At 40.1% G+C, this 27,328-nt stretch overlaps 1 protein-coding gene across 3 annotated transcripts in view; it reads left to right on the forward strand.

Moving 5' to 3' along the window:
- tnn (tenascin N) overlaps nucleotides 1-27,328 on the forward strand; it is a 45,877-nt gene that overhangs the window by 6,916 nt on the left and 11,633 nt on the right. Inside the window, exons 3-20 of one of the 3 annotated variants that reach the window (XM_079652126.1) lie at nucleotides 424-624; nucleotides 964-1,338; nucleotides 5,077-5,210; nucleotides 5,321-5,450; nucleotides 6,934-7,116; nucleotides 7,421-7,510; nucleotides 13,665-13,928; nucleotides 15,756-16,019; nucleotides 16,748-17,011; nucleotides 17,741-18,004; nucleotides 18,734-18,997; nucleotides 19,727-19,990; nucleotides 20,720-20,983; nucleotides 21,713-21,976; nucleotides 23,497-23,760; nucleotides 25,293-25,423; nucleotides 26,387-26,525; nucleotides 26,989-27,140. In XM_079652126.1, coding sequence (XP_079508252.1) covers nucleotides 424-624; nucleotides 964-1,338; nucleotides 5,077-5,210; nucleotides 5,321-5,450; nucleotides 6,934-7,116; nucleotides 7,421-7,510; nucleotides 13,665-13,928; nucleotides 15,756-16,019; nucleotides 16,748-17,011; nucleotides 17,741-18,004; nucleotides 18,734-18,997; nucleotides 19,727-19,990; nucleotides 20,720-20,983; nucleotides 21,713-21,976; nucleotides 23,497-23,760; nucleotides 25,293-25,423; nucleotides 26,387-26,525; nucleotides 26,989-27,140 — 3,911 coding nt within the window. The remainder of the gene's footprint in view (nucleotides 1-423; nucleotides 625-963; nucleotides 1,339-5,076; nucleotides 5,211-5,320; nucleotides 5,451-6,933; nucleotides 7,117-7,420; nucleotides 7,511-13,664; nucleotides 13,929-15,755; nucleotides 16,020-16,747; nucleotides 17,012-17,740; nucleotides 18,005-18,733; nucleotides 18,998-19,726; nucleotides 19,991-20,719; nucleotides 20,984-21,712; nucleotides 21,977-23,496; nucleotides 23,761-25,292; nucleotides 25,424-26,386; nucleotides 26,526-26,988; nucleotides 27,141-27,328) is intronic. The other 2 variants (XM_079652128.1, XM_079652127.1) reach the window with 2 other exon arrangements.

The following is a 27,328-nucleotide window of genomic DNA, read 5'->3' on the forward strand; positions in this document are numbered from 1 at the left end:
TAATTACTGAAAGACCATGAGTGGTGTATGAGTGTGTATGCAGAAAGATAAGTGAATTGGATGAAAGTCTGTAAACAACAATAGCTGAAGAAACTGTTTTTGTGAGAAATATGATAAGAACCTAAACCCTTTCAACACAAGGATATGGATTTCATTGGGAAACAATATGTTTTATTTTTGTAATTGTATATAGGTCAGACTATCCGCATTACTGTACCTCACACTTAGGTGGAAATTACATAAAAGTTTAGGTTGACCTTTTTAGGTATCTTTTTTTCCACTTTCATTGTTGTCAGTAGCACATGATGGCTATATAGATATTTAATCCAGAAATGGATATTATGCTAAATAAACCGTATCATTGTGTGTGAGGATTGTGACCAAAAGTAGTATCTAAAGTATTGAATATATGTTCGTCTGTAGGTCTGCAGACTGAGACCACTTCTAATGGGGAGAACGACATCACCTTCAGACACAACATCAGGCTGCAGACACCAAAGTGTGACTGTGAGGATTCTGAAAGCTTCAAGTCACTTTTGTACAGAGTCAATGGGCTGGAGGAAGAAGTCACCTACCTAAAGACCGCCTGTACCCAGGGATGTTGTGGAGGTGGTGGAGCTGCAGGTAAGCAGTGCCACATTCATAGACTGTATACAAAAGGTCCACAACCTAACAATATTGACCCACAGCTATAGTCCATGGAGGAAGAAGTATACTCACTACCTTAAGTAAAAGTACCATTACCATATAGAAATAAGTAAATTCCTGCATTCAAGATTTTACATAAGTAATACTAAGAGTTTTTTAGGCCTACATAGTTCTTAGGAGGATCTGATTTGTTGATTGTTGTCAGGATGTAAAATATCTTTCAACAAATGTAACAAAAAGCTTTAAGTACAGTTATTGAGGATACATGTAGCCTACTTAGATGTATACTTTTTTATTACTCTTCTCTTTCTCAAGGAGTGGACACAAGCTGTAGTGGGCATGGTACCTACCAACCGGAGAACTGCAGCTGCCTCTGTAACCCAGGGTGGGAAGGCCCGGACTGCTCCGTGTCCTCCTGCCCTGACGAGTGCAATGACAACGGTCGATGTGTGGATGGGAAGTGTGTGTGCCTTCAGGGCTACACAGGCGAGGACTGTAGCCAGCTGATATGTCCAGACGATTGCAACGACAAAGGGCAATGTGTGGATGGCAAATGTGTGTGTTTCTCAAACTTCACCGGCGAGGATTGCAGCGTCCAGAAGTGTCCCAACGACTGCATTGGTAACGGCCAGTGTGTGGATGGCCAGTGCATCTGTGAAGAAGGCTTTTATGGCGAAGACTGCTCATTAGGTAAGCTATTAAAATGCCTAGCAACGCAAATGCTTTAAGGCTGTGAGTAAGTTTGTGAACTAGTTAACATTGCTGTGGTGAAGTTAGATTTAGATTTGATATTCAAAAGACTTTTACTCAGAACCTATCGGTGTTTCAAGATAATTCGTACCTGTTTTGTTCTGTGTCCCATAGAAATGAATTGCATCTGAGTAAGCATGTTCCACTATAACCTTTTTTCTGGGTGATTTATATATGTAGGGTGTAGTTTAATGACCCAGGTTTTGATCTGTTTCTCTTCTGAGGATTAGCATTCACACCTCGTCTTTTTATTTAGTCACCACTATGGCGCTGACATTAAGCTGTGAATGTTAACTGCCATCTTATGGAAAACACAGATGCTACAAGGAGCTCAGGGACCATAAAAAATACAAGACTTGCCCTTAAAGCCCAGTTCACCTTCAGATCATTTCCTTCCTATTTCATTTAACGAAAAACTTTTAGTAGGACACTGAATACATGTATAGGACTAAGAGCAATCAATTCATGCTTATTTCAATGTATCTGCTTTATTCTGTGTAATTCATGCTGCACCATCCTTGGTTATTCAACTGCAAAAGGTATTTTTCTTTAAAAGAACATTTCTAATGAAAAGCAAAAGGGTACTAATACCTTGATAATGGCTCTGTATGACAGTAAGCCATGGCAGTGTGACAGTGAGCTACCATAAACTCTACCAGGGCCCTAAAACCAAAGTAGCTAAATGGGATTCATCGACCATTTATTATATTATTTTCATCCGTTTTTATCATGTGACATGTAGAATGTGTCACCCTGCAACGATGAATTTGAACTCTCCTGTACCAATGACATGGGTTACTACTGTTTTGTCCACCAACTCTTTCTTATCTTATGAGGCTTTTGATTCCGTTGACTTTTCAAATATATAATCATTTATAACTCGTTGAGCTCCCTTAAGAGCGGTCTTCTTGGCCAAATTTCTATCATACTTAATTTGTAATAAATGGTGACCTAAACTAAAGTAAGTCATGATGATGGCCACGGTGACCTAGTTGTGGGGAATTTAAAGCATCTCCCCAACAGTTATTTCAGATAGAGCAGCTGATGGGGCCTTTCCAGTGGGCTGACCCTGTGACCCCTGACAGCTATGGCCTCTAGACAACATATAACATGAGGTCACAATTTGTATTGTACTACTGCTGTAAAATAGCAACACCCATCAGTCTTTCTTGACTGCCACCTTGCAGTGACCCCCATGAAGAATGATCACCTTTCCTGCTTAACGCACTGTTTACCAAAACGCTATTACTGTACTGCCCTCAGGAGCAGAGTGCGAAATTGCATTTTATGGCAATTTAAGGCCAGGCAAGCATAAAGGTACACAGCAGCAGCCAGGTCAGTTCAATCTGCTCAGTTCATTCTGTGACAGCCATTTGAAGAATCAGCCTCAGGTGTTTAGCTCAAAATTTAGCTTTTTTAAGGGTTCATCTCTGGGACTGGAAACTTTTGGTCATGTGTCTATGTTTTATCCTCTTCATTTAACTCAGAGCACATATTTTAAGAAGGAGATTTTAATGTAAGCTACACGTGGATTGACCACAAGAAAAGCTCAACAACCAATGTCAGTTCCTGAACCACATTCTTCGTGTTAGCCGCCAGGTCAGCTATGTCAAACTCTTCATGATGATTTAGTTTCGTCAAGCTGTATTTCGCTCAGCAAAGGCAGGCTCATGTGTAGCTGATGTTGAATGGAGTCCAACATTAATAATGGCCCTGTGTGAGAGGAAAAGTCAGCGAGGAAGAGAAAGTGGGTGGTAATAAAAAAAATATATACATAGTGTTGTTTTTAGCTTATGTAATAATAGTAGTAATACGCCACAGGAGAAGAAGAGACATTCTTTGTTTTATTTGGCTACTTGCAATTTTAGCACCAGGATGATGGATGTCAATCTGCTCCATTGGTGAGGACATGACTTTTGAAGTGGGGATTGAAAAATACTTAACCTCCGGTAAAGCAGCGGTAGTTCCTTGCCGTCAATGTTAATATAGCTTCAACATTATAATATTTTTCTCGCCACAATTGAAGGCAGATGCAGGTTTAGAGAATCAGTGGTGATCTAACAATGAAAATATTAGTTTTTGTAGCTAAAACTCTATCCATCACATTAGAGTTGAAAAGTGGAAAGGATAGCAGCCTCCTCCAATGACATAATCTAGACACAAAGCGGTTGAGATTATCAGCGCTTTGAGTCAAGTGAAGAAAGTACATTCTGTAGAGCTATTTCAACACAATGCAGATGCTTTGGATTTACGATTCTTACAGTGGCCCCTTTAACTGTCTAAAAAAAAAAGAGATTAAAGTCAACATAATGTACCCTTTGAGATATGTCCTCAACTCAAAACCACATTTGGCAACTTTTCTGAGTTCTGTGGATAAAGGAAGTTTCTCAGAGAAGTGTCAAATATTTAAAAACAGAAGCAAAAGGTTAAAGTACACCAAGTTCCAGTTGAGTGAACTCCTATTTAATTTGTCCCAAACAATTTTGACAGTGATACTTCCTTAGTGCTCACTTGTTGCAGATTGATAGCCTTGTCAATAACATGTCATTTCAATCTTTTTTTCCTCAAAGAAGACACAAATCACTATTAGTTTCCACTTTTCGCAATCTTAATATGTTAATTTATCCTCCCCAGCTGTTCTTAAATATTATTCTAGTGTAAAACCTGTTGATGCCCTGAGTCTAGAGTAGCGACAGGGGGATATTAACTGCTACTGGATGGAAAGGATTGCTACGTTAGAGAAAAAAAAACATTTGGCTTCCTGACTTTGCTTTTGGAATGGCATTTGAACTTGATGTGAAATCCTTCCCTGCCAAAGTTATGGTTGCTTCTTTCAACACCCATTCACTTGTTTGTGGAAAGCCTCACTCCCCAACTCTGCTGACTCGCTGTCTCATGTTTTTGGCAGATTTTTTCATTATTATACTCCACCGTAGTTTAATACAATTTTATCCGCACCCTGCCATATGTTTTTCCATCATCACCTTCTCTTTGGCCTTGTATAACCACTGAACATTTATATTTTTCCTCTGATCATCTCAGATTTAAAAAAAAAGAATTCCGTAAAATGCATTGCTTGTTTCTATGATTTCTTGCTTTAATGATCATTTTATGGATTTAAATGTGTAAGTAAAGCATGCACTGTCTAACCAGTCAATATGGATCAAACTGTGACCAGAAACCAAATAGTTTATGAGATATTTTACCTATAATATTTATTAAGCAGGTTGTAGATGTTGAGATTAAATAAAGTTCACATATGTAAAGAAAGTTCAGCAGAAATGTATTAAATGGGCCAAATGTAAAAATCATTTAAAAATATATATTTTCTCCTAATAAAATGTTAATATTGTTGAATTGTTTGTTGTAGTTTGATAAACAGGTATGGGGATTTATATCTCATACTGTTTAAAAATAAATATGAATTAAAACTAAAACATAATTATGTTTGCTTGCAATTGCATTATAGCCTTTTTTTTGCCACTTTTTCTCATACTGATTTGATGTGATAAAATAAATTGACTTCAGGTGTTATAGAGAACATTACAGAAGAGAAAAGGTTTACAGTGAAGCAGTCGAAGACCTGATCAAAGTGATAGAACAGTGCATTGAAATGTGGTACCTCTGTTAATCCATTTCTCTCTGTGTCCTTTCTCTTTCTGTGTCACCCTCTGTCAGTCATCGGCCCTCAGGGTCTGCGGCTGGTCCAGCTGACCGACGTCTCTCTCCTGGTTGAGTGGGAGTCAGTTCGCAGGGCAGAGTATTACATTCTGACATATCATCCCAAAGATGATGAGAGTGCCCTGAAGCAAGTATGTTGTTTTTTTTCTTTATCTGTGTAGCTTTGTCAAATAAATGCAGTAGCATATAACCATATTTTCTTGCTTTTATAACACCTTTGCTTCAACCCACTATATCTTAGGTTAAGGTTCCCAACACAGAGAACTCCCACCTTATTAAGAAGTTGAGTCCTGGGGTCACTTACATTGTCAAAGTTTATGCCGTCATCAAAGAAATCCAAAGTGAAGCAGACAAGCTCGAGGCTACCACAGGTAAGCACAGTACAAAGGAGTACATCTGAAAAACAACATTGCCGCCTTAAAATGGCTTTTGATTAAATGAGCATGACTCAGATTGAGATCCATGACTGATGAAGTAGAACAGGGCTGGATGCAGCATGTTGCCCTTTAAATGTGTCTGTGGCTTAGCATTAAAGTCATATAGTATGTGACCCATTAAAAACTGATGTGCCTGGGTAGATTAAGATTTTTTTAGAGTTACACGGCAAGACAGTCTGTTCCCTTTATGCTAAACAACTTGCAGTGATTTGTGCAAGATGTGAAGTTTCCTGTATTTAAACCTACCGTAAATGTGTTTCACGGAAATGTTTTGCTGGAAAGCAATGGACAAGCTAAAGCCTGTCATTACAAAGCGTTTCATTAAGCATTGGTTTGTTCATCATTAAATGTAAAGGTAATTACAAGGAAATGGCTACACGGATGTGTTTAATGTAAATCGGACTTGATCACAGATGTGCTGGAGACAGATGTGAAGAGCAACAGTTTACTAGACCAGATTGGTGGGCAGACAGATGGACAGAGGGAGAGATTGAGTTTGACTCTGATGTGTGGTTAGCCTGGTTAGCCATTAAAAAAAAATAAACTCACAGAGCACGGCATTCCCAAATGGGCATGAGAAAACACGACCTCATCTGGCTTATGGTTCTGTGAGTACACAGCATGAGGCAGACTGGTTGCATAGTTCTCAACTTCAAACGGTGGTCTACTTCAAAAGAGGGTTTAAGTGAATGTTTTTCTTTTTCCTTTAGAAAAGCCCAATAGCTGGCATACAAAGAAAAATCTTACCCTTTTCATTTGGTTCCATTTTTTGACACTTTGTTCTGTCTATTTTCACCATCTGCTATGATCCTGACATCCCTCCTGGGTATGTTAATATCATAAATGGAACCTTTGTTTTTCGGATATATTTATCTAATGGCATATGTTTGAAAAAGCCTTTAATGCTCCTAAATACCCCGGTCTAAGAATGGTACAGTTAGTATAGTACCTCTGAGTCACATAGAGGAGGGTATTGTGTACATCATGTACAATGAGCATTACTAACATACTTTTTCTATATAATTCAGAATGTCTCCGGTTCAACACTATATACATGTGCTAGTATTTGATTATTCATACAGAGACTACAGTGTGCACTTTTCATGCCATTAAGGGCAGACACTATCCACAGGATTCTGTAGGACAAGGTGTGATTTATTTTATATAGCCATGTACAAATGTTCTAATATCACGTTTTGTTGTTACATTTTCCTGATGGCAAAACATCCTGAATGGCTCTCTCCTTAGAAAGGTCTCATTTCAGGGTAAAAGGGATTCATCATCTTGCTCAAGGACATGGGAGTATAGTAAAGCAGATGCTTGTGATTACAGGGGTTTTAATTTAAGCTTTCCAGTGTAAGGGGCACGTCTGAACTCCCTGTTCCACCTTTCTGTCCAACACTTGTATCCTTCTCAGATGTCTCCACTGTTGATGGTATCAGAGTTCTTGGCCAGACAGAAGTCTCCATCAAGGTCGACTGGAAGAACCCGCGTTCTGAGGTGGATCACTTCAGGCTCACACACATCAACCCAGCAGGACAGGAGGAGGAGCTGAACGTCAAGAGGAGCCAAGAGGCGCGCACCAAACACACTATTGTCGGTAAGTGTTGTAACAGACAGAGAAACAAGTTTGAACACAAGACTTAAGCCTCTAGGGTTGGCTAGCTGGATATTATTAAAGAAAGAGCTGCCCTAAAGGAAGGGAGGCTGTGCATTAGCTGTGTTTGCCCCAACATTACATGATCATTTACCTCTCAATATTCTCCAATCATCCTATGCAGAAATATGAACACAAAGTATACTCTAACTGATATTTTTACCATTTTAATTATGCAGTTCCTTTTTGTCTGTTTTGTTTTCTTTAGTGTTTGCAACCACCCTAAACATTTTTTTTCCCCCTGCAGGTCTGATTCCAGGAACAGAGTACCAGATATCAGTGCATGCCATCAAAGGAACCTCTGAGGGAAAACCTTCCTCTGTCACGGGAGCCACAGGTCAGTGACATCGCCCTCCATGCTTCATTTACCCTAATCTGTTACTGAGTGCAAATGATGTATGTAAGTTATCAGTAAGCACAAAATGGGATCAATTGTCTACTGCTGAATGGAAATTGCAGGGATTTGCGTTAGTGCTTACACCAAGTGTCTGAATTGGATGACACTTCAAATGATGGATCAGCCACTTGTGGAACTGAAACACATTAAAGAAAAAGTGAGGACATCCATATTCCACTTCTGCATTGGGCGAAGCCTCAAATACAGCTCTTAGCTCTTGTCAATTGGTAATTCCCTAGTGGTTTGAATGTACTAGGAAAAATAGGAAAAACACATAATCTGTCATTCAAAATGCTGAAATGCGATATGAAACAACCTGGTATTACCATTGATGCACTGCCAATGATAATGACGTAATGATGACAGCAAGCAAGAAGCGTGATCTTGGGTTAATGACGGAGGGCAAGAATTTACACCCTCATAACCTGGAGTGGACAGGTCTTAATGGCTGTGGTGAGCCTAACACCAAGACGAAACATGAGATCAACGATGTTACGACTACCCTGATGTTCCTGGTTTGAAGGTCCATCATTTACAGATTCCATATGGTAATGTTGGATTTTAGCGGGAAGGCATTAAGTTTGATGCCTTTAGTTTAGTATTTGGTTTTTCAGTACATATGGAAGAATTCATTTTACAGCTTTACTTTAACATCTGGTCCTGTCATTCAGTTTTGCCATGGATATTGTTTAAGTGACAATACAATTGTCCATAATGGCACAACAGGTTTTCAGTTTCTCACAATATTCTGCTCAATATTTTTTACTTTTTAAAAACGTTTTCTTACTCTCTTTCCCTCCTTCTCCGTTCTCATTCACTTTCAGAGCTTACTCGGTTCAAAAGCAGTCTCCAGGTCGATGGCTCTTCGGTTTTTAGACCCTAAGGCAGCCAATTTAATGTTTTTTAGTCATCAGAGCTAGCTTGGTATTTTCAAGACTCACCTTGGTCTTTTGAAGCCAGCCAGGTAGTCAAGGGCCCCTGTCAATGCTAATCTTTCAATGTGTGAGTGTGCTACCTGTGTCGTAATTGTGTTTGTGCGTGTGTGTGTGTGTGTGTGTGTGTGTGTGTGTGTGTGTGTGCGTGTGTGTGTGTGTGTGTGTGTGTGTGTGTGTGTGTGTGTGTGTGTGTGTGTGTGTGTGTGTGTGTGTGTGTGTGTGTGTGTGTGTGTGTGTGTGTGTGTGTGTGTGTGTGCGCTAATCTACACCAGACAGAGAGAGGCTTGTCTCCACTCCAGTAGCTACAATCCCTCATTTTAGCTGTAGCATGAAAAGGCTTAGAGGTGATTGAGGAGGATAGGCCTCAGCCCTGCTTGCCTGCGAGGATGCGCTGGTTTCAGGAACCACACTCACCTATTTATTTACCCGAACATGCTGTTTGCCATGGGCCAGTGTGGTTGGATTCAAGGACAGATAAAAGGAAGATGAGGAATTCATGTAAAAAAAGAGCAAAAGCAGTTAAGTAGAGAAGACAGTAAATGGTAGTTACAGCAAGAAATGATGGTTAATCAAGTGCAAGAGTAAGACAGGATATGAAAATGAATGAGTCCAAGAGAGACGATTTCAGTGACATTATAAAGCGAAGCATAATGTATTAATGTGTAGCTACTGTTATTAAATGAAACTGAGCTTTTGTCGACAGAGGATATGACTGTGACTACTGTGGAAAGTATTTTCTATATCTTCTCTATGTCTTCCATTCTTTCTCCCTTTTATTTCCTTTATCTGCCTGTTTAAGTCTTTTCGGACTTTCCCTCTCCTAAAACGTAATAAATAACCACTTAAATGTATTTAATGTGACAATGTGGAAATGCACTTATGTTGTTTCTTCAATATGACAAAGTTATTTGAAAGCTGAACACATGTAATATTTACAACGCTATTAAGGGTGCTCATTATGGCCTTGGTATCGTGAATTGTCTGTAGGGAATGGCTCTACATTAAATATTTACGGCTTGCCTGATTCACATATGTGCATCTAATGTGGTTCTATAAATCATCCTCTCCTCTTTACTGCCATCAGTAAAGGAGAACCCCAGAGTCAAACTTGAAACACCCATCTCACACTCACTAACCTGCCAAAAGTTCACAAGGCGTAAAACACAACATACCACGGCTGCTACTGCTGATTCTGATTCAATAAAGTAGCCACCAAGGCACAGATCACCAAAAGCAGATGGACTCGGCTTTAGACGAGAGGAATGTTTAGTCTTTATGTTATTAGGACATATTAAAGAAACACATGTGGCCCGATGGGATTCACAAGTCTGCTCAGACTGGGTACGTTATGATATTAACATACACAGTTAGTCTGCTCAGACTTGTCTATCAGCATTTTCTCCGTACAGTCAAATAAAATGACAAGGGAAAATGTGAGAAGAGACATTTGATGGAGATAATAAACTACAGTATGACCCTTTTTTCTTGTTTCATTATATTGGTGTTAAAAGAGACAGCTCTATTGGCCTGTTTGTGTGTGTATGTAGCAACAAGGCCAAGGCACATCAGATATACTGTTCTCTTTTATTGGAGGATTAAATGCAATTTCTGCATTTATTTATGGTTACTGTAATACAGCTCATTGGTATTGATATATTAATACATTTCGGTAAATAGACAGCAAGTACATCTGCATTTGAAAAAAAAACGTCTAATGATGAAAAACTAATGGTGTAATTTCTCAAAACTGTGAAAATGGCATTCCTATGGTACTTCTACCTCTAGATGTGGTGAAATAAACAGATCAGTTCTGTCAAAAATAATGAATAGCTACTTATAGTACAAATAAATTGTTGGACAACCATGAAAAGCATGTGGGAGCCAGAGGGCTCACCATCAAAACATAAGTAACACCTGAAATACTGCGGTGTCTAAAAGAATGGCACCTATTGACTCATAATTTCCTCTTGGCGACATCCGCCGACCCACATGGCTCTAAAGTACGTTGCGGCTGTAAATGATGAAAGACAGCCTGTTACTGTGCCTTGTGGTCAATGCCTCTGCTGAACATGCCATAATGGATAAGCTGTTTTCCAAATCACCAAAGCCACAGCTCTTGTTCTGCAGCCCGGTAGCCACTGTCGCTGCGCAGCTAGTGAAGTACAACGTCTGGAGAAACTCAATCCATCACACACTGTTCGAGAGCAAATGCAAGTAGAAAGCAGCTGTGCTTGGAAAAATATCTACAGTAATAGCATATAGAATATATACATTTTTAGTCAATTTATTGAACATGTCAGAAACAAAACATACAACAATAATAATAATATATATATATTCTTTTTTTTTCTTTTTTCTCACTCATAATAATTATAACAAAGTACAAAAAAAGAAATACATTCTCAAATAGTCTCTGTCATGTTCAACAGGGGCAAGAAGAAGCTTTAAAAAAACTTTCCTGGTCCTACCCCCTCTAGCATACATTTTCCTCATCAACGACATGCTTGTCTTGTTAATTTGTTTGTTTGTTTTTTACAAAACTTTCTTTTCACAACAAAGAGGCAAACATTTACTTTGAAAGAGAACAAGGCATTATGTACACACTTTATTGAGATGGTTACTTAAAAATCTAATTTAAGTTAATTTGTAGAGATGGATAAAACGCAAAAGAACACTATTTCTTCAGTTTATCATTCATTAAACTAACTTTATTGGATAAGATTAGATCTGTTGCATCACTTTGATTTTAAAGTTACAAAATAAAAAGCAGAGTTCATTCTCTTCTGATTTACTCCAGAAAATCCGTGTTTGTGGTACAAATGTTACAATGTATCAATGGTTGTCAAAGCGGTCTGCTGTTTTCAGTGTTGTGTTTCCTTCACTGTGGATTATAGCCAGAAAGCTCTGTTGGATGTCTGGCTGTATAGAAAAACAGTATCACGATAGAGGTTGGAGGCAATATTTCATGGTGATTAAACTCTTTTTCTTTTGGACATTTGGACAAAGTGGCTAGGTTTTGCCCGACCTCACCCAACAACTTGCCGATTGGACTGTGCATGTACATTTATTTCTAACCTACTGCTAGGGCCACTGAAATTACATTTATACTAGAATGTGAGAAAACTAATTTGCAATTTCTGCCAAAATTACAACATGCCAATAAAATCTGCCTGGTGGCCTATGCTCCTGTTTGTGTTTCATACTCACAGTTCTGGTGTGTGAAATTATGAGGTGTAATAGTAAAAAGCACATAGTCTGTGTAAACATTCAGCCGGCCACAAATGTGTATATCATAACAATATACAGACAGTATTGAAGTCCAATGAAAATAAGATGAAAAGGAGTGCCTTCTAGCGATCCAGCACTTGGTCACATGACATGGAAGCTATTGAAACAAAACACAACTTTTTAATAAGTTCCTCAATAAAATATTCGTATAAAACGGAAAATGTGTGATCTCAACAGACCAAAAAACATGTGATAGATGTTAGAATGATTTAGAACACGTTATTAAAGTATAGTATTCCAATAAACTAAACATTTAGATGGATGCCTAATATGCTTGGCAATTTGCACATGTAGTTTCAGGCGCTTGCTGAGCACCATTGGTTAGCACTCAAGGTGCTTTGACTACTGATTGACCTCTCATTTTCTTGGCCTTGCGGGAAAACCCTAATAAAATGGAGCTATTATGAATTATTTCTGTGGTTAAGCTCATGACAAACTGTCAAGCAGTGCATCCACAAGGACGGAAAAGTGACAACGGGAGAAGAGAGACAGAGAGGGGGTATATAGGTAGACAGCTGCGTGGTTCCTTTCTTCTCCTGGAAGCATCATCAATCAATTTTCATGATGCAGACTGCGCACTGACACAAGACTGACCTCCACTGAGCCGCTGCCACAGAGGAATCATCCTAAATGATGATTGCTTTTACATTTCCCTTCACTTCCTCTGTGTCTCTCTTTCTATGCCTCTGTGACCCTTTTATTTGCTGTCTCCTTCCCTTTCTTTGCTGCTCTCTCACTTTGCTTTCATCGACATTCCCTCGGCAGACTAACACCCATGCACCACCAACTGCTTCGTAGGCCAGCTCAATGATCAGGACCAAACCATGGGTTGTGTGTCAGTAATGTTCTCCACAGAGCTCTTTCTCTGAGACGTTGGGTCCTTTGCCGTTCACAGTAGCTATGCAAAAACAGTAGATGGATAACAGACTTACTGCAACACTCTCAGTCAGGTGATTAAAAAAGAAAACAGCAATCAGTGAAATATATTCAAAGTGTCTTATAGTTCATTCTTGACAAACAATGATGATTCTCTATTAACTCTCTACTAACTCACAACACTTCCAAACACAGCAATTTAATGATATTGATATTCTACATTCAACGATTCTCATCCTGCCCCATGCTACAGTCGAGACTGTCCTCTAAAGAAATGCCTTGAGTCTTTCAGCTCACAACATATGTTTATGTTTAGTTGACAAAGCCCTCTGGTGACTGTAGTTGTTAAAAGGGAAGCAAAGGAGGAAGTCAGGTGATGTTGTTGTAGAGCCGCAGAGGGAGGACGGAAGGGCCAACAACTTTAGACTCTATCACGGGAGACCGCTCTTCGTTTCAGCCAGTATCAAGGTTTATTTTTTAAAGCTTGATCACGATTGTTCCCAAACTTGAATCCCATTTTTATTATTGTAAAATTCATTTTATCATTCCCCTAAATGTGAAGGCAGAATGTGAAGACTTTTCCAAAAGAAGAAGACTAGAAAAGCAACTCCTCTACACGATCACTTAGCTGACACAGGGTAGAAAAAAAATGAATAAAGGGCGACAAAAGGCCAAGAAGACAAAGCTCAAGATTCCCCCTAAACTGGGTGGGTCCAACACAGCAGAACCTATTCGTTTGTAATGATGATGATGAGTAGGTCATAATAAGTCATCATTGGTCCAGGAAACACAAATATCCAGTCCATAGCGACTGCCCTCATTAGCAAAACGCTAACATCAATTATTTGTTAAAATTAGTACAATGTGAAGTTTCTACAGTTTCCACTACCAATTTGAATGGACTAGAAGATAGAAGGACTGATGAAGAAAAATCACCTTATTTGTTACTTGCATGCTTGTCTTTTATTCATTTACTTCTCTTTCTTCTTCTTCAGACATTGACTCTCCTACTAACTTGGTCACCACTGAAGTAACAGAGGACACGGCAACAGTGTCATGGGATCGTGTCCAGGCAGAAATCCAGGGCTACATGTTGAGCTACACCTCTGCTGATGGATCCAGCAGCGACATCCCAGTAGGACGTGAGAGCACGTCGTACAGGCTGGTCGGCTTGAAGCCTGGAGTTCTCCACACCGTCTACATCTGGGCCTTCAAGGGAGACAACGTCAGCAAGAAGAGTTCAACAGAAGCTGAGACAGGTAAACTTTGAATGGTACCTTGGTTCATGTGTCTCCAAAATCAATCCATATAGCGTTTATATAAATGCTCGACAAATACGTTAAAAGCAACCCGGTATCACGGCAAGACGTGAACATGTGACGATTTACCATGCTGGGAGACGTGAAGATGTCACGATTTCGTCCCTTCAAACGTGACAGTTACACGGTATTTTTAACCCATGTTAACCAGTGGAGAAATACCCCAAAATGCCAGACAGCGTACTTCCTTTTCTTTTCTTTCTTCTTTAAAGTCTGTGAGTGGAGGGAAATGTATTTTGAGTATCTCTTTTGCTTAAGGATTTCTGTATGGGAAGCTCAAACAGCTCTCATATGCAATTCACCAATCGCTTCACCTTGATGTTCTTGCTGTAGATTTTCAGCAAATTATTATTTTCCAAATTAGCACTTAGCACACTGACCCCTCTTAGCTAATGTGCCAAGAGGACATCTTGAATTTACCTGAAAAAGGCTATTAAACATAATTAGGCTCGACACCTCATTTAATGTAGTTTAAGTTTACCAGGGGGCTGAATGTATTAGAGAAGTTTAAGTGAATTTTGCTATGTTAACAAAGCCAGGAATGTTGTTTCCCCCGTGTCTCCTGTCTCTTGATCTGTGCTGTTTTGAAGAGGTTAGCAGCTGTTGGTGTCTGTGTGCCTTTTTGTCTCTGAAGGAAGGCAGAGGAAACACGATTTTGATTAGTGACTGGCGTATTTCGAAATTGCTCTAATTGAAAACGTTTAGGACTCTTAGTCTTTAAGCAGTAAAGAAAAGAGAAAGGGTCAAATATATTCCTCGCATTTGTATTGCTTTGATTGTTTAATGCCAATATTATAGATGTTTCTCAGGGATTAAGAAGGAGAGCAGCTAAATGTAAATCTCCCAGCTCAAACCACTGTAATTATTAGGAATATGTTCATATCATTTGTAACATTTTGAGTTCCGACTTTTCACTCTTGCCCTGCTGCAGGTTTATGATTTTTGGCAAGGCCACCATTGCTCTGGCCACATGGGGAATATTAACTCCTTTGAGTTGCTGTGTTTGTTGAACATATCGGATGTATCTTTCCATATTTTTCTGTTTTTGTACACATCTTCATTTTTTTTTCCATGAAGGGTTCAGCTTTCAGGTTCTTCCTGGTTACTTTTGATGAGGGAAGCAGACATGTTAGCTTCAAAAAACTCACTCATACGTCAACCAGCAGGAGTGCTCAAGGAAGCAAATATCTAAAGTGGCTTGAAACTCACTTTGCTCCTGGTGATGTTAGCAATTGTAACCCCCTATTGATTTATAAAATGGAAAACATGTGGAAGAGTAACTATTATTAAGGAGTCCAAATGGCTTTGGAAAAGCAACATCAATGGTTCAGGTTTTTCTTATCTTTAACAACGTTCTGTCACCATCTTCTGTTTGAAATAGTAGTTTGCATGTTCTTTCATTAACATAGCTTATGGTATATTTATAGTAACTCTGCTTACATAACAATGAGATGTGATGTCAAACTTGGATTCAGGACCTCAAACAAAAAAAATGGTCGCATATATTTCTTAAGGAAAAAATAGTCATTAATTATTCTAAAACATTTTTCATATTCTTCATAAGAAAACCACTTGTTTTGATTGAAGAACCCAAAAAAAGACCATCAGACACCTCCAAACACATTGATCCAAGTTTGATGTTTCTACCCTCTAACCAAGTAGCTGAATGTTATGTATAAGAGGTAGCTGTGTTTAGTTGTTGTTATGTTTGCACTTGATCTATTGTTGCTCTTTCGTAGTTTGAACTAACCAGAACTCCCCATGTAGAGCTGGATGCCCCTACTAACTTCTTGGTCCGAGATGAGACAGAGTCCAGCTTCAGGGTGTCCTGGGATCACACCAAGGCCGAAGTCGATGGCTACATGCTAAGCTACAGCTCCTCTGAGGGCTTGAGTGAGGAAATCCCTGTCGGGTCTGAGAGTACTTCCTACGTGCTGACTGGCCTCAGACCTGGGGTCCTCTACACTGTCAACATCTGGGCCATCAAGGGGAGCAAACCCAGCAGGAAGTTATCCACAAAAGCGGAGACAGGTCTCAAAGACATTCTGTTTGAATTCAAATAACTTAACTATCTGATTAGCTATTGTCTAAAATGTGGGATTACATTTTCATATACATGAAATAGTATGTTGAGGACCCTTCAAACAATTTCAAAGAGATTTCTTTTTTTTACTTGACCTGGTTGTTTAATATAATTTTCAACCAATGTGTAATTAGGCCGATCCCAACTCCCTGACCTTTGCCCTACCTCAAGTTTTGGAGTGCCACAGACAGTAGGGGTTGGATTATTTACCTAAGAAATTTGACACCACTCCTTACGACATCATTACATCATTAGCTGATAAAATAGGTAACTATTTAAATATTTGTTTAAAAAAGGACATGCAAATAACATTACCTCAAACTCTCAAATCAGGGAATTTTCATTGATGAACACAATTTGGGATCTGCATCTGAAAGCACCTCGTTTGGTGGGCTGGATGACTACAACCTGTTGATCCCCTAAGCAAGGAAACAGGACATTCTAGCCTGCATGGCGGCTTGCGAAACGGAGGAGTGGCCCTAATGAGGAAGGCCTTAGTCTGTTGCATAATCCACAACTCTATATTTAAACTACAAGCTATCGGCAAAAGGGGAATCCGAGTCCAGCTTTAGTTTTTCCTGAAATCAGCGGATCTTGGAATACCTTATGGACTGGTCTTGAGTCTTTAGTTTGCATCTGTAATATATTAACCACCTCCACTAACATCTTTCTCTAGACCTGGATGCTCCTGCTAACCTCTTAGCCCGAGATGAAACTGAGTCCAGCTTCAGGGTGTCCTGGGATCACACCAAGGCAGAAGTCGATGGCTACATGCTAAACTACAGCTCCTCTGAGGGCTTGAGTGAGGAAATCCCTGTCGGGTCTGAGGGTACTTCCTACGTGCTGACTGGCCTCAGACCTGGGGTCCTCTACACTGTCAACATCTGGGCCATCAAGGGGAGCAAACCCAGCAGGAAGATATCCACACAAGCGGAGACAGGTCTCAAAGACTTTCTGCTTGAATTCAAATAACTTAACTATCTGATTAGCTATTGTCTAAAATGTGGGATTACATTTTGATATACATGAAATAGTATGTTGAGGACCCTTCAAACAATTTCAAAGAAGCTTCTTTTTTTTTACTAGACCTGGTTGTTTAATATAATTTTCAACCAATGTGTAATTAGGCCGATCCCAACTCCCTGACCTTTGCCCTACCTCAAGTTTTGGAGTGCCACAGACAGTAGGAGTTGGATTATTTACCTATGAAATTTGACACCACTCCTTATGACATCATTACATCATTAGTTGATAAAATAGGTAACTATTTAAATATTTGTTTAAAAAAGGACATGCAAATAACATTACCTCACACTCTCAAATCAGGGAATTTTCATTGATGAACACAATTTGGGATCTGCATCTGAAAGCACCTCGTTTGGTGGGCTGGATGACTACAACCTGTTGATCCCCTAAGCAAGGAAACAGGACATTCTAGCCTGCATGGCGGCTTGCGAAACGGATGAGTGGCCCAAATGAGGAAGGCCTTAGTCTGTTACATAATCCACAACTCTATATTTAAACTACAAGCTATCGGCAAAAGGGGAATCCGAGTCCAGCTTTAGTTTTTCATGAAACCAGCGGGTCTTGGAATACCTTATGGACTGGTCTTGAGTCTTTAGTTTGCATCTGTAATATAATAACCACCTCCACTAACATCTTTCTCTAGACCTGGATGCTCCTGCTAACCTCTTAGCCCGAGATGAAACTGAGTCCAGCTTCAGGGTGTCCTGGGATCACACCAAGGCCGAAGTCGATGGCTACATGCTAAACTACAGCTCCTCTGAGGGCTTGAGTGAGGAAATCCCTGTCGGGTCTGAGAGTACTTCCTACGTGCTGACTGGCCTCAGACCTGGGGTCCTCTACACTGTCAACATCTGGGCCATCAAGGGGAGCAAACCCAGCAGGAAGATATCCACACAAGCGGAGACAGGTCTCAAAGACTTTCTGCTTGAATTCAAATAACTTAACTATCTGATTAGCTATTGTCTAAAATGTGGGATTACATTTTGATATACATGAAATAGTATGTTGAGGACCCTTCAAACAATTTCAAAGAGACTTCTTTTTTTTTACTAGACCTGGTTGTTTAATATAATTTTCAACCAATGTGTAATTAGGCCGATCCCAACTCCCTTACCTTTGCCCTACCTCAAGTTTTGGAGTGCCACAGACAGTAGGGGTTGGATTATTTACCTATGAAATTTGACACCACTCCTTACGACATCATTACATCATTAGTTGATAAAATAGGTAACTATTTAAATATTTGTTTAAAAAAGGACATGCAAATAACATTAGCTCACACTCTCAAATCAGGGAATTTTCATTGATGAACACAATTTGGGATCTGCATCTGAAAGCACCTCGTTTGGTGGGCTGGATGACCACAACCTGTTGATCCCCTAAGCAAGGAAGCAAGACATTCTAGCCTGCATGGCGGCTTGCGAAACGGATGAGTGGCCCAAATGAGGAAGGTCTTAGTCTGTTACATAATCCACAACTCTATATTTAAACTACAAGCTATCGGCAAAAGGGGAATCCGAGTCCAGCTTTAGTTTTTCATGAAACCAGCGAGTCTTGGAATACCTTATGGACTGGTCTTGAGTCTCTAGTTTGCATCTGTAATATAATAACCACCTCCACTAACATCTTTCTCTAGACCTGGATGCTCCTGCTAACCTCTTAGCCCGAGATGAAACTGAGTCCAGCTTCAGGGTGTCCTGGGATCACACCAAGGCAGAAGTCGATGGCTACATGCTAAGCTACAGCTCCTCTGAGGGCTTGAGTGAGGAAATCCCTGTCGGGTCTGAGAGTACTTCCTACGTGCTGACTGGCCTCAGACCTGGGGTCCTCTACACTGTCAACATCTGGGCCATCAAGGGGAGCAAACCCAGCAAGAAGATATCCACACAAGCGGAGACAGGTCTCAAAGACTTTCTGCTTGAATTCAAATAACTTAACTATCTGATTAGCTATTGTCTAAAATGTGGGATTACATTTTGATATACATGAAATAGTATGTTGAGGACCCTTCAAACAATTTCAAAGAAGCTTCTTTTTTTTTACTAGACCTGGTTGTTTAATATAATTTTCAACCAATGTGTAATTAGGCCGATCCCAACTCCCTGACCTTTGCCCTACCTCAAGTTTTGGAGTGCCACAGACAGTAGGGGTTGGATTATTTACCTATGAAATTTGACACCACTCCTTACGACATCATTACATCATTAGTTGATAAAATAGGTAACTATTTAAATATTTGTTTAAAAAAGGACATGCAAATAACATTAGCTCACACTCTCAAATCAGGGAATTTTCATTGATGAACACAATTTGGGATCTGCATCTGAAAGCACCTCGTTTGGTGGGCTGGATGACTACAACCTGTTGATCCCCTAAGCAAGGAAACAGGACATTCTAGCCTGCATGGCGGCTTGCGAAACGGATGAGTGGCCCAAATGAGGAAGGTCTTAGTCTGTTACATAATCCACAACTCTATATTTAAACTACAAGCTATCGGCAAAAGGGGAATCCGAGTCCAGCTTTAGTTTTTCATGAAACCAGCGGGTCTTGGAATACCTTATGGACTGGTCTTGAGTCTTTAGTTTGCATCTGTAATATAATAACCACCTCCACTAACATCTTTCTCTAGACCTGGATGCTCCTGCTAACCTCTTAGCCCGAGATGAAACTGAGTCCAGCTTCAGGGTGTCCTGGGATCACACCAAGGCCGAAGTCGATGGCTACATGCTAAGCTACAGCTCCTCTGAGGGCTTGAGTGAGGAAATCCCTGTCGGGTCTGAGAGTACTTCCTACGTGCTGACTGGCCTCAGACCTGGGGTCCTCTACACTGTCAACATCTGGGCCATCAAGGGGAGCAAACCCAGCAGGAAGATATCCACACAAGCGGAGACAGGTCTCAAAGACTTTCTGCTTGAATTCAAATAACTTAACTATCTGATTAGCTATTGTCTAAAATGTGGGATTACATTTTCATATACATGAAACAGTATGTTGAGGACCCTTTAAACAATTTCAAAGAGACTTCTTTTTTTTTACTAGACCTGGTTGTTTAATATAATTTTCAACCAATGTGTAATTAGGCCGATCCCAACTCCCTTACCTTTGCCCTACCTCAAGTTTTGGAGTGCCACAGACAGTAGGGGTTGGATTATTTAACTATGAAATTTGACACCACTCCTTACGACATCATTACATCATTAGTTGATAAAATAGGTAACTATTTAAATATTTGTTTAAAAAAGGACATGCAAATAACATTACCTCACACTCTCAAATCAGGGAATTTTCATTGATGAACACAATTTGGGATCTGCATCTGAAAGCACCTCGTTTGGTGGGTTGGATGACTACAACCTGTTGATCCCCTAAGCAAGGAAACAGGACATTCTAGCCTGCATGGCGGCTTGCGAAACGGATGAGTGGCCCAAATGAGGAAGGCCTAAGTCTGTTACATAATCCACAACTCTATATTTAAACGACAAGCTATCGGCAAAAGGGGAATCCGAGTCCAGCTTTAGTTTTTCATGAAACCAGCGAGTCTTGGAATAACTTATGGACTGGTCTTGAGTCTTTAGTTTGCATCTGTAATATAATAACCACCTCCACTAACATCTTTCTCTAGACCTGGATGCTCCTGCTAACCTCTTAGCCCGAGATGAAACTGAGTCCAGCTTCAGGGTGTCCTGGGATCACACCAAGGCAGAAGTCGATGGCTACATGCTAAGCTACAGCTCCTCTGAGGGCTTGAGTGAGGAAATCCCTGTCGGGTCTGAGAGTACTTCCTACGTGCTGACTGGCCTCAGACCTGGGGTCCTCTACACTGTCAACATCTGGGCCATCAAGGGGAGCAAACCCAGCAGGAAGATATCCACACAAGCGGAGACAGGTCTCAAAGACTTTCTGCTTGAATTCAAATAACTTAACTATCTGATTAGCTATTGTCTAAAATGTGTCATTACATTTTCATATACATGAAACAGTATGTTGAGGACCCTTCAAACAATTTAAAAGAGACTTCTTTTTTTTTACTAGACCTGGTTGTTTAATATAATTTTCAACCAATGTGTAATTAGGCCGATCCCAACTCCCTTACCTTTGCCCTACCTCAAGTTTTGGAGTGCCACAGACAGCAGGGGTTGGATTATTTACCTATGAAATTTGACACCACTCCTTATGACATCATTACATCATTAGCTGATAAAATAGGTAACTATTTAAATATTTGTTTAAAAAAGGACATGCAAATAACATTACCTCACACTCTCAAATCAGGGAATTTTCATTGATGAACACAATTTGGGATCTGCATCTGAAAGCACCTCGTTTGGTGGGCTGGATGACTACAACCTGTTGATCCCCTAAGCAAGGAAACAGGACATTCTAGCCTGCATGGCGGCTTGCGAAACGGATGAGTGGCCCAAATGAGGAAGGCCTTAGTCTGTTACATAATCCACAACTCTATATTTAAACTACAAGCTATCGGCAAAAGGGGAATCCGAGTCCAGCTTTAGTTTTTCATGAAACCAGCAGGTCTTGGAATACCTTATGGACTGGTCTTGAGTCTTTAGTTTGCATCTGTAATATAATAACCACCTCCTCTAACATCTTTCTCTAGACCTGGATGCTCCTGCCAACCTCTTAGCCCGAGATGAGACAGAGTCCAGCTTCAGCGTGTCATGGGATCCAGTCCAGGCAGAAATTGATGGCTACATCCTCACCTACAGCTCCTCTGAGGGCTCTAGTGAGGAAATCCCTGTCGGGTCTGACAGCAGCTCTTACAGGCTGACTGGCCTGAGGCCTGGTGTCCTCTACACCGTCTACATCTGGGCCATCAAGGGGAGCAAAGCCAGCAAGAAAACCTCAACACAAGCTCAGACAGGTCTCAAATCTACCATTTTCTTTCATATTGACCACTTAAAGCCATGCCTACATTTAAACTGAACTACTTAACACACTTATTTGTTGTGGGACTGTTTATTTTGTAATCTTCATATTTTATACAGTTATTTGGACAAAAAAACTCTATTTTAACAACCAAAAGAAAGAAAAGTTTCACATATGGTAGACTAATCGGCTTATGGAAGTTTCAAATGAATTCATCCGTCACTTCATCCATCTACTTGCCAGTTTCTTGTGCGTTTCACAACTTGCAAAGCAGAGCAGACGTCCTTTTTCCTCAATAATTTCCTCCAGTTCTTCCTGAATAGTCTTGTGCCAGTTCAGAGGTGGAATCCATTATTTCCAAGTGATCTTCACACCTCTACCTGCTACTCTCGAAGAACCTCATCAGTCTCTTGTATCCAACAATGTGATCATTTCAGTTACATCTGCCAACGTTTGTGACCACAGATGAAGGAATGGCTGAAGATTGACTATTTGGCACTGGTGTCTCCCTTCTAGAATACACTCATATGTTGTCTACATTGCTGCACCCAATCCCTCTTACGCTTTTGTTTTTCTCTTAAGTCCTTACTCCTGTGTAAAAAACAATTTATCTGGACATTTTGTGAAGCTGCCTGCACATCTTTTCCAGAGAAGGACAACTTAAAGCGTCAAGGGACTTCTTTCCAAGTTTGACAGCCTATTTCACTCCTGTTGCGGACCACCGTCTGTCTAAGGATGTCCCAATGACCATCACTCTACACCTTCTAACTACAGCTTTTCACAGCTGCTTGTATAATAGGGAAATGAAAAATAATCCATTGTGTGAAGAACCAATGATTGGATAGAAAAACATTTGGTTTGGAGTTGGGAATTAAAATAGTCTGGCCAGCAATACCAGGCCTTTTTAGCTAACTCAAAGGGCCAAATGTTGTGACCAATCAAAGTGTTCCTCCTTTCAACATCAGGTGCACCAGAGTCCATGATGGATACATTTATGCTTTTTTCTCTCACTATCACCATTTTCCCTGTCCTTACACTTTGGCTACCAGGTATTGCCTGAAACCTTCAACCTTTTCTGGATGAGCTGCAAGGTTCATTCGACCATAGGGGCTCTCATATAGACGTTTTTTCTTAGCTCTTGCTATAACCGTGACTCCATATGCAGAACTTGGAGCTCCAACTAAACTCTTGGACCATCATCAGAATGTTCTGAGATACAATGCAGTCAAAAATGAATAAACACTGTGATGTAAGCTCAAGCATATAAGCCTCTGTGATCCTATGCTAACTCTGACAAGCTTACTGCCTCTTCTTTTCTAATGTCACATCATTTGGGCAGTGAGGAAGATTTCAATCTCATATATGTAGACTCTAGAGGGTATCTTATTTGTTCTCCGTGTAATGACCATCATATCACTAATGTTTGTCAGCAAATGCATGCCAGAAGATTTCATTACAATGCATCTTGTAGTTTGTATCTGTAGTATAATAACCTCCACTAACTTATTCCTCTAGACCTGGATGCTCCTGCTAACCTCTTAGCCCGAGATGAGACAGAGTCCAGCTTCAGCGTGTCATGGGATCCAGTCCAGGCAGAAATTGATGGCTACATCCTCACCTACAGCTCCTCTGAGGGATCTAGTGAGGAAATCCCTGTCGGGTCTGACAGCAGCTCTTACAGGCTGACTGGCCTGAGGCCTGGTGTCCTCTACACCGTCTACATCTGGGCCATCAAGGGGAGCAAAGCCAGCAGCAAGATTTCAACCAAAGCTGAGACAGGTTAATACTCTACCAATAGGCAGGATTTATTTTGGTTACAACAAAGCCCTCCTCTCTCTTGAAATATCAATCTATCTAATAACGTGGACACATCCTGGAGTGTTTTAAATATATTTGTTATAAATACTAAAAAGCTGTGGAAGGCCCATAAACACAAATGTTAAAAAAACTGCTGTGAAAAAACATATATTGCTGTCGGCCAGATAAGAATGTATTGTTGGTCTGCTGCTTGTGGCCTTTAGTTTAGTGATGTTGATTCCATTTTAGCAGTAACAGGTCCCCGTCTTGGATCAGCATTATGTACACATAAAGGAAAGTTGTAGCTTTCATCCTAATAGGGTGATTTGAATTTAAGAGGAAAACAGCATTACATTGGGTTATGGATTGCTGCATACTGTTTGATGTGGCATTACTGGATACACTGATATTCACAGGGGTCAAGGGTTAGTTATCAGAGGTCAGTGAATGCATCCTGGGACATAGAATCACCTGTGGGGCTTACATCATTTGTGAAACATACACACCTAGATGAACTGCTTAATGTGTCAACCCCAAAGCTAAGCTAAACTATAATAATCTACCATATTGTGTTGATGCCGCCTGCTAAAACAAATTAACTGAACATTGCTGTATTATTTATTCAATATTGATATTGTCTTTTTGATCGATGCTACACTAAACAGCAATACATCATTTATTACCCCCTAAGAAGTTTAAGTTATTGAACTGTAGATTTCTTACAAATACCAAAACAGTTGACACTTGACACTATGAGGGGGAAAACCAAAACTCATCCTGTGGCTGGAAATGTGTCCGGGGGGCCGAGGCCAGGACACTGGGAATGTCCGGTATCTTTGAGGGGTAAAAATAGCAGTGGCCGCACATGGTGAACGGGTTACAACAACAGTATCTTTGTGTGAGCCAGATGATCTGTAAAATCACCTGGGAGCTTTAAGTGAAAGCGGCAACTTTTTCAATTAGGCAGAAAAGGGCCACGTTTTGGATTATTAACTTGTCTCATCGTAACTCATTCAGAAACGTTTTAGTGGCTACAGACCAACACCGTGCTGGGTTCAGATAGGAAAGCCATTGTGTCACAATATATCATCTGGGACCCATAAAAGCATGTGTTATTCCATATGTGATTTTATTGGACCTAGTAACAGGCACTATTAATATGTCAGTTTAGACTGTTTTAAACCAACATCTGTGTTTCACAGCATTGCTTTTAAAAAACGACGTCACCAATGGCACCCCTAAATCTGTCACTGTTCTGTTAACACCTTTCTCCCATTACAATTTCATTACATGAAAAGACCATAGAATTCGATGGTTTCTGAATATTATATTATTGTATTAGTTTTTGACCTTGACCCTGTTCTCCTTTAGGGTCCCTCCTCCTTAGTTGATTATTTCCCTGAATTTTTGTTAACAAACTCAAGTAAAAGCAGCATCAAAGTTCAATCCAGTAAAGATGTATTAAATAAACCGTGTTCTTGTGCTGTAATCTCTCTTTTACATCAAATCCACAGACATTGATGCCCCCAAGGACCTGAAGGCAACGGATGTGTCGCTGGAGTCTGCCCTTATGACCTGGGTTCCTCCTCTCGCTGACATTGAGGGCTACATCCTCACCTACAGAGATGAGGAAGGCAACATGGAGGTAACTTAGATATATTTTCTCTCTCAGAAATTGTAGACACCACTTCAAAATATATTCACATATGTCACAACTATTACAGTGGTGTAGTGGGCGTTGGACGCGGGGGTACGCCGTACCCCCACTTATTTGAAGCATGATTTCTTTTTTTAATAGTCTAATACATTTAAAATCATGGTGTCCCGCACTGTGTGGGACTGCACACACAGCATGTTTATTATTTGTCCCGCGTCCCACACATTGAGACTATGTCCCGCATTTGATTGACAGTCGCGCAGAAAGGCCGGATCGGTTCGATGACAGCCGGCACCACCCTTTATTATTATATTGTCTAAACGGCATCATGTAGGCTAAGTTGTGCCCCCCCCCCCCCCCCCCCGTTGACAGTTCATGAGCGCGTCCATAGTGTCCCGTCCACCCCCGCCCCGTCCACCCAGTAAAAAAATCCCCAGTGCACCACTGGGTATGAAGGTAAATTAAATCAGTAAATATACAGGGATTTGTCATACAACTGTTACATTGAGTAACAAAGAACGTATAGAAAGCTCAGTTTGGCCATAGGAAGAAAAACAACATTTAATTTCTTATTGAAAAAAAAACAGACCTGCAGTTAATTTCAGATAACTGTGACTGAAGCTGATTTAAATTCAATTTTTGTATTAACAAGCAAACAAATATCCATTAAACATGTGTTTTAACTCTTTAAAACGTGCTGAGGCTACAGTCAAAGTGATTTTAAGCTCTGTAGTACGCTGACCTCTTGTGGTCAAAATAAAATGAATCTACTGGGAGTGATTTAAACTACATGACGGAGGTGATTGATCTTTTCCTTGATACTTTTTAATACCTTATAATAATAAAACATTAGTCTACCTAATACACGTGTCTTATTGAAGCTTAAGACAATGTCATCTTTCATAAAGTGAGAGCTCAGTCAGATTAAATGCAATTGTGAATTGTGTTCAGACGGTTGAAAAGCAGACTGGGGCCAGCGAGAGCAGTTTTGCTTTATCCAGTTTGGAGACGGGGAAGACATACATCGTCACCATCATCGCCTACAGGGGGAGCAAGAGGAGCAAGGTGGTGGAGACCTTCTTCAAAACAGGTCTGTGCACAGTTCACTGAGTCTCTCCTGCTTTCTGTGTATGTTGCTCTTTTCTGAAATTGGAATTTGTATTAGTTTATGTCAGTTTCTCTGAGACGTCACATTGTGAGTATTAAATAGGTATTACCCATTTGTGCCCAAAGACTACATTTGGTATGTTAAGGGAAAGGTCAAAACAATTATTCTGATTGGTATTAACTTTTTAGTTCTGTTACTGACATACTCTGGGCAGGTATAAGGATAAGTACACCTTTAAAATGTTTAGATCACATGAATGATCACAATGTTATCTAGTCATATTCCGAATGTTCATAAAATCGAGAAAAAATGCCAACTTTGCACCTCTATGGCCACAAAAGATTAAATATCTAGTTCACTGTGACCTCACAACACATGTTTTGTCCATAAAAAATAATGTAAATGGTTCTTAAGATGGGTTAAACACTTCACATCTCTTCTCTAGTTGGCCTCGTGAACCCCTTCCCTGTGGACTGCACCCAGGTCATGAAGAATGGCAATAAGAAGAGTGGCATATACACGCTTTACCTTAACAACAACCGCTCCAAACCATTTGAGGGTTTCTGCGACATGGAGACTGACGGAGGCGGCTGGCTGGTACCAATTACTTCCACTTACCAAAATATATAAATTTGATTTCAATATTAAAGGTTCCAACGAGTCACACAGCCTGATAAAAAGTTAAAGTCTGAAAAGTTATCCTGAACATTTCCACATTAGAGATATTCAACACCTCTGATGCTTTGTTTTTGACTTGTGTTCTCAACTATATAGAAATGCAGTTT

Source organism: Notothenia rossii (genome assembly GCF_949606895.1).
Source record: "Notothenia rossii genome assembly, chromosome: 9".
NCBI classification, from domain to species: Eukaryota; Metazoa; Chordata; class Actinopteri; order Perciformes; family Nototheniidae; genus Notothenia; species Notothenia rossii.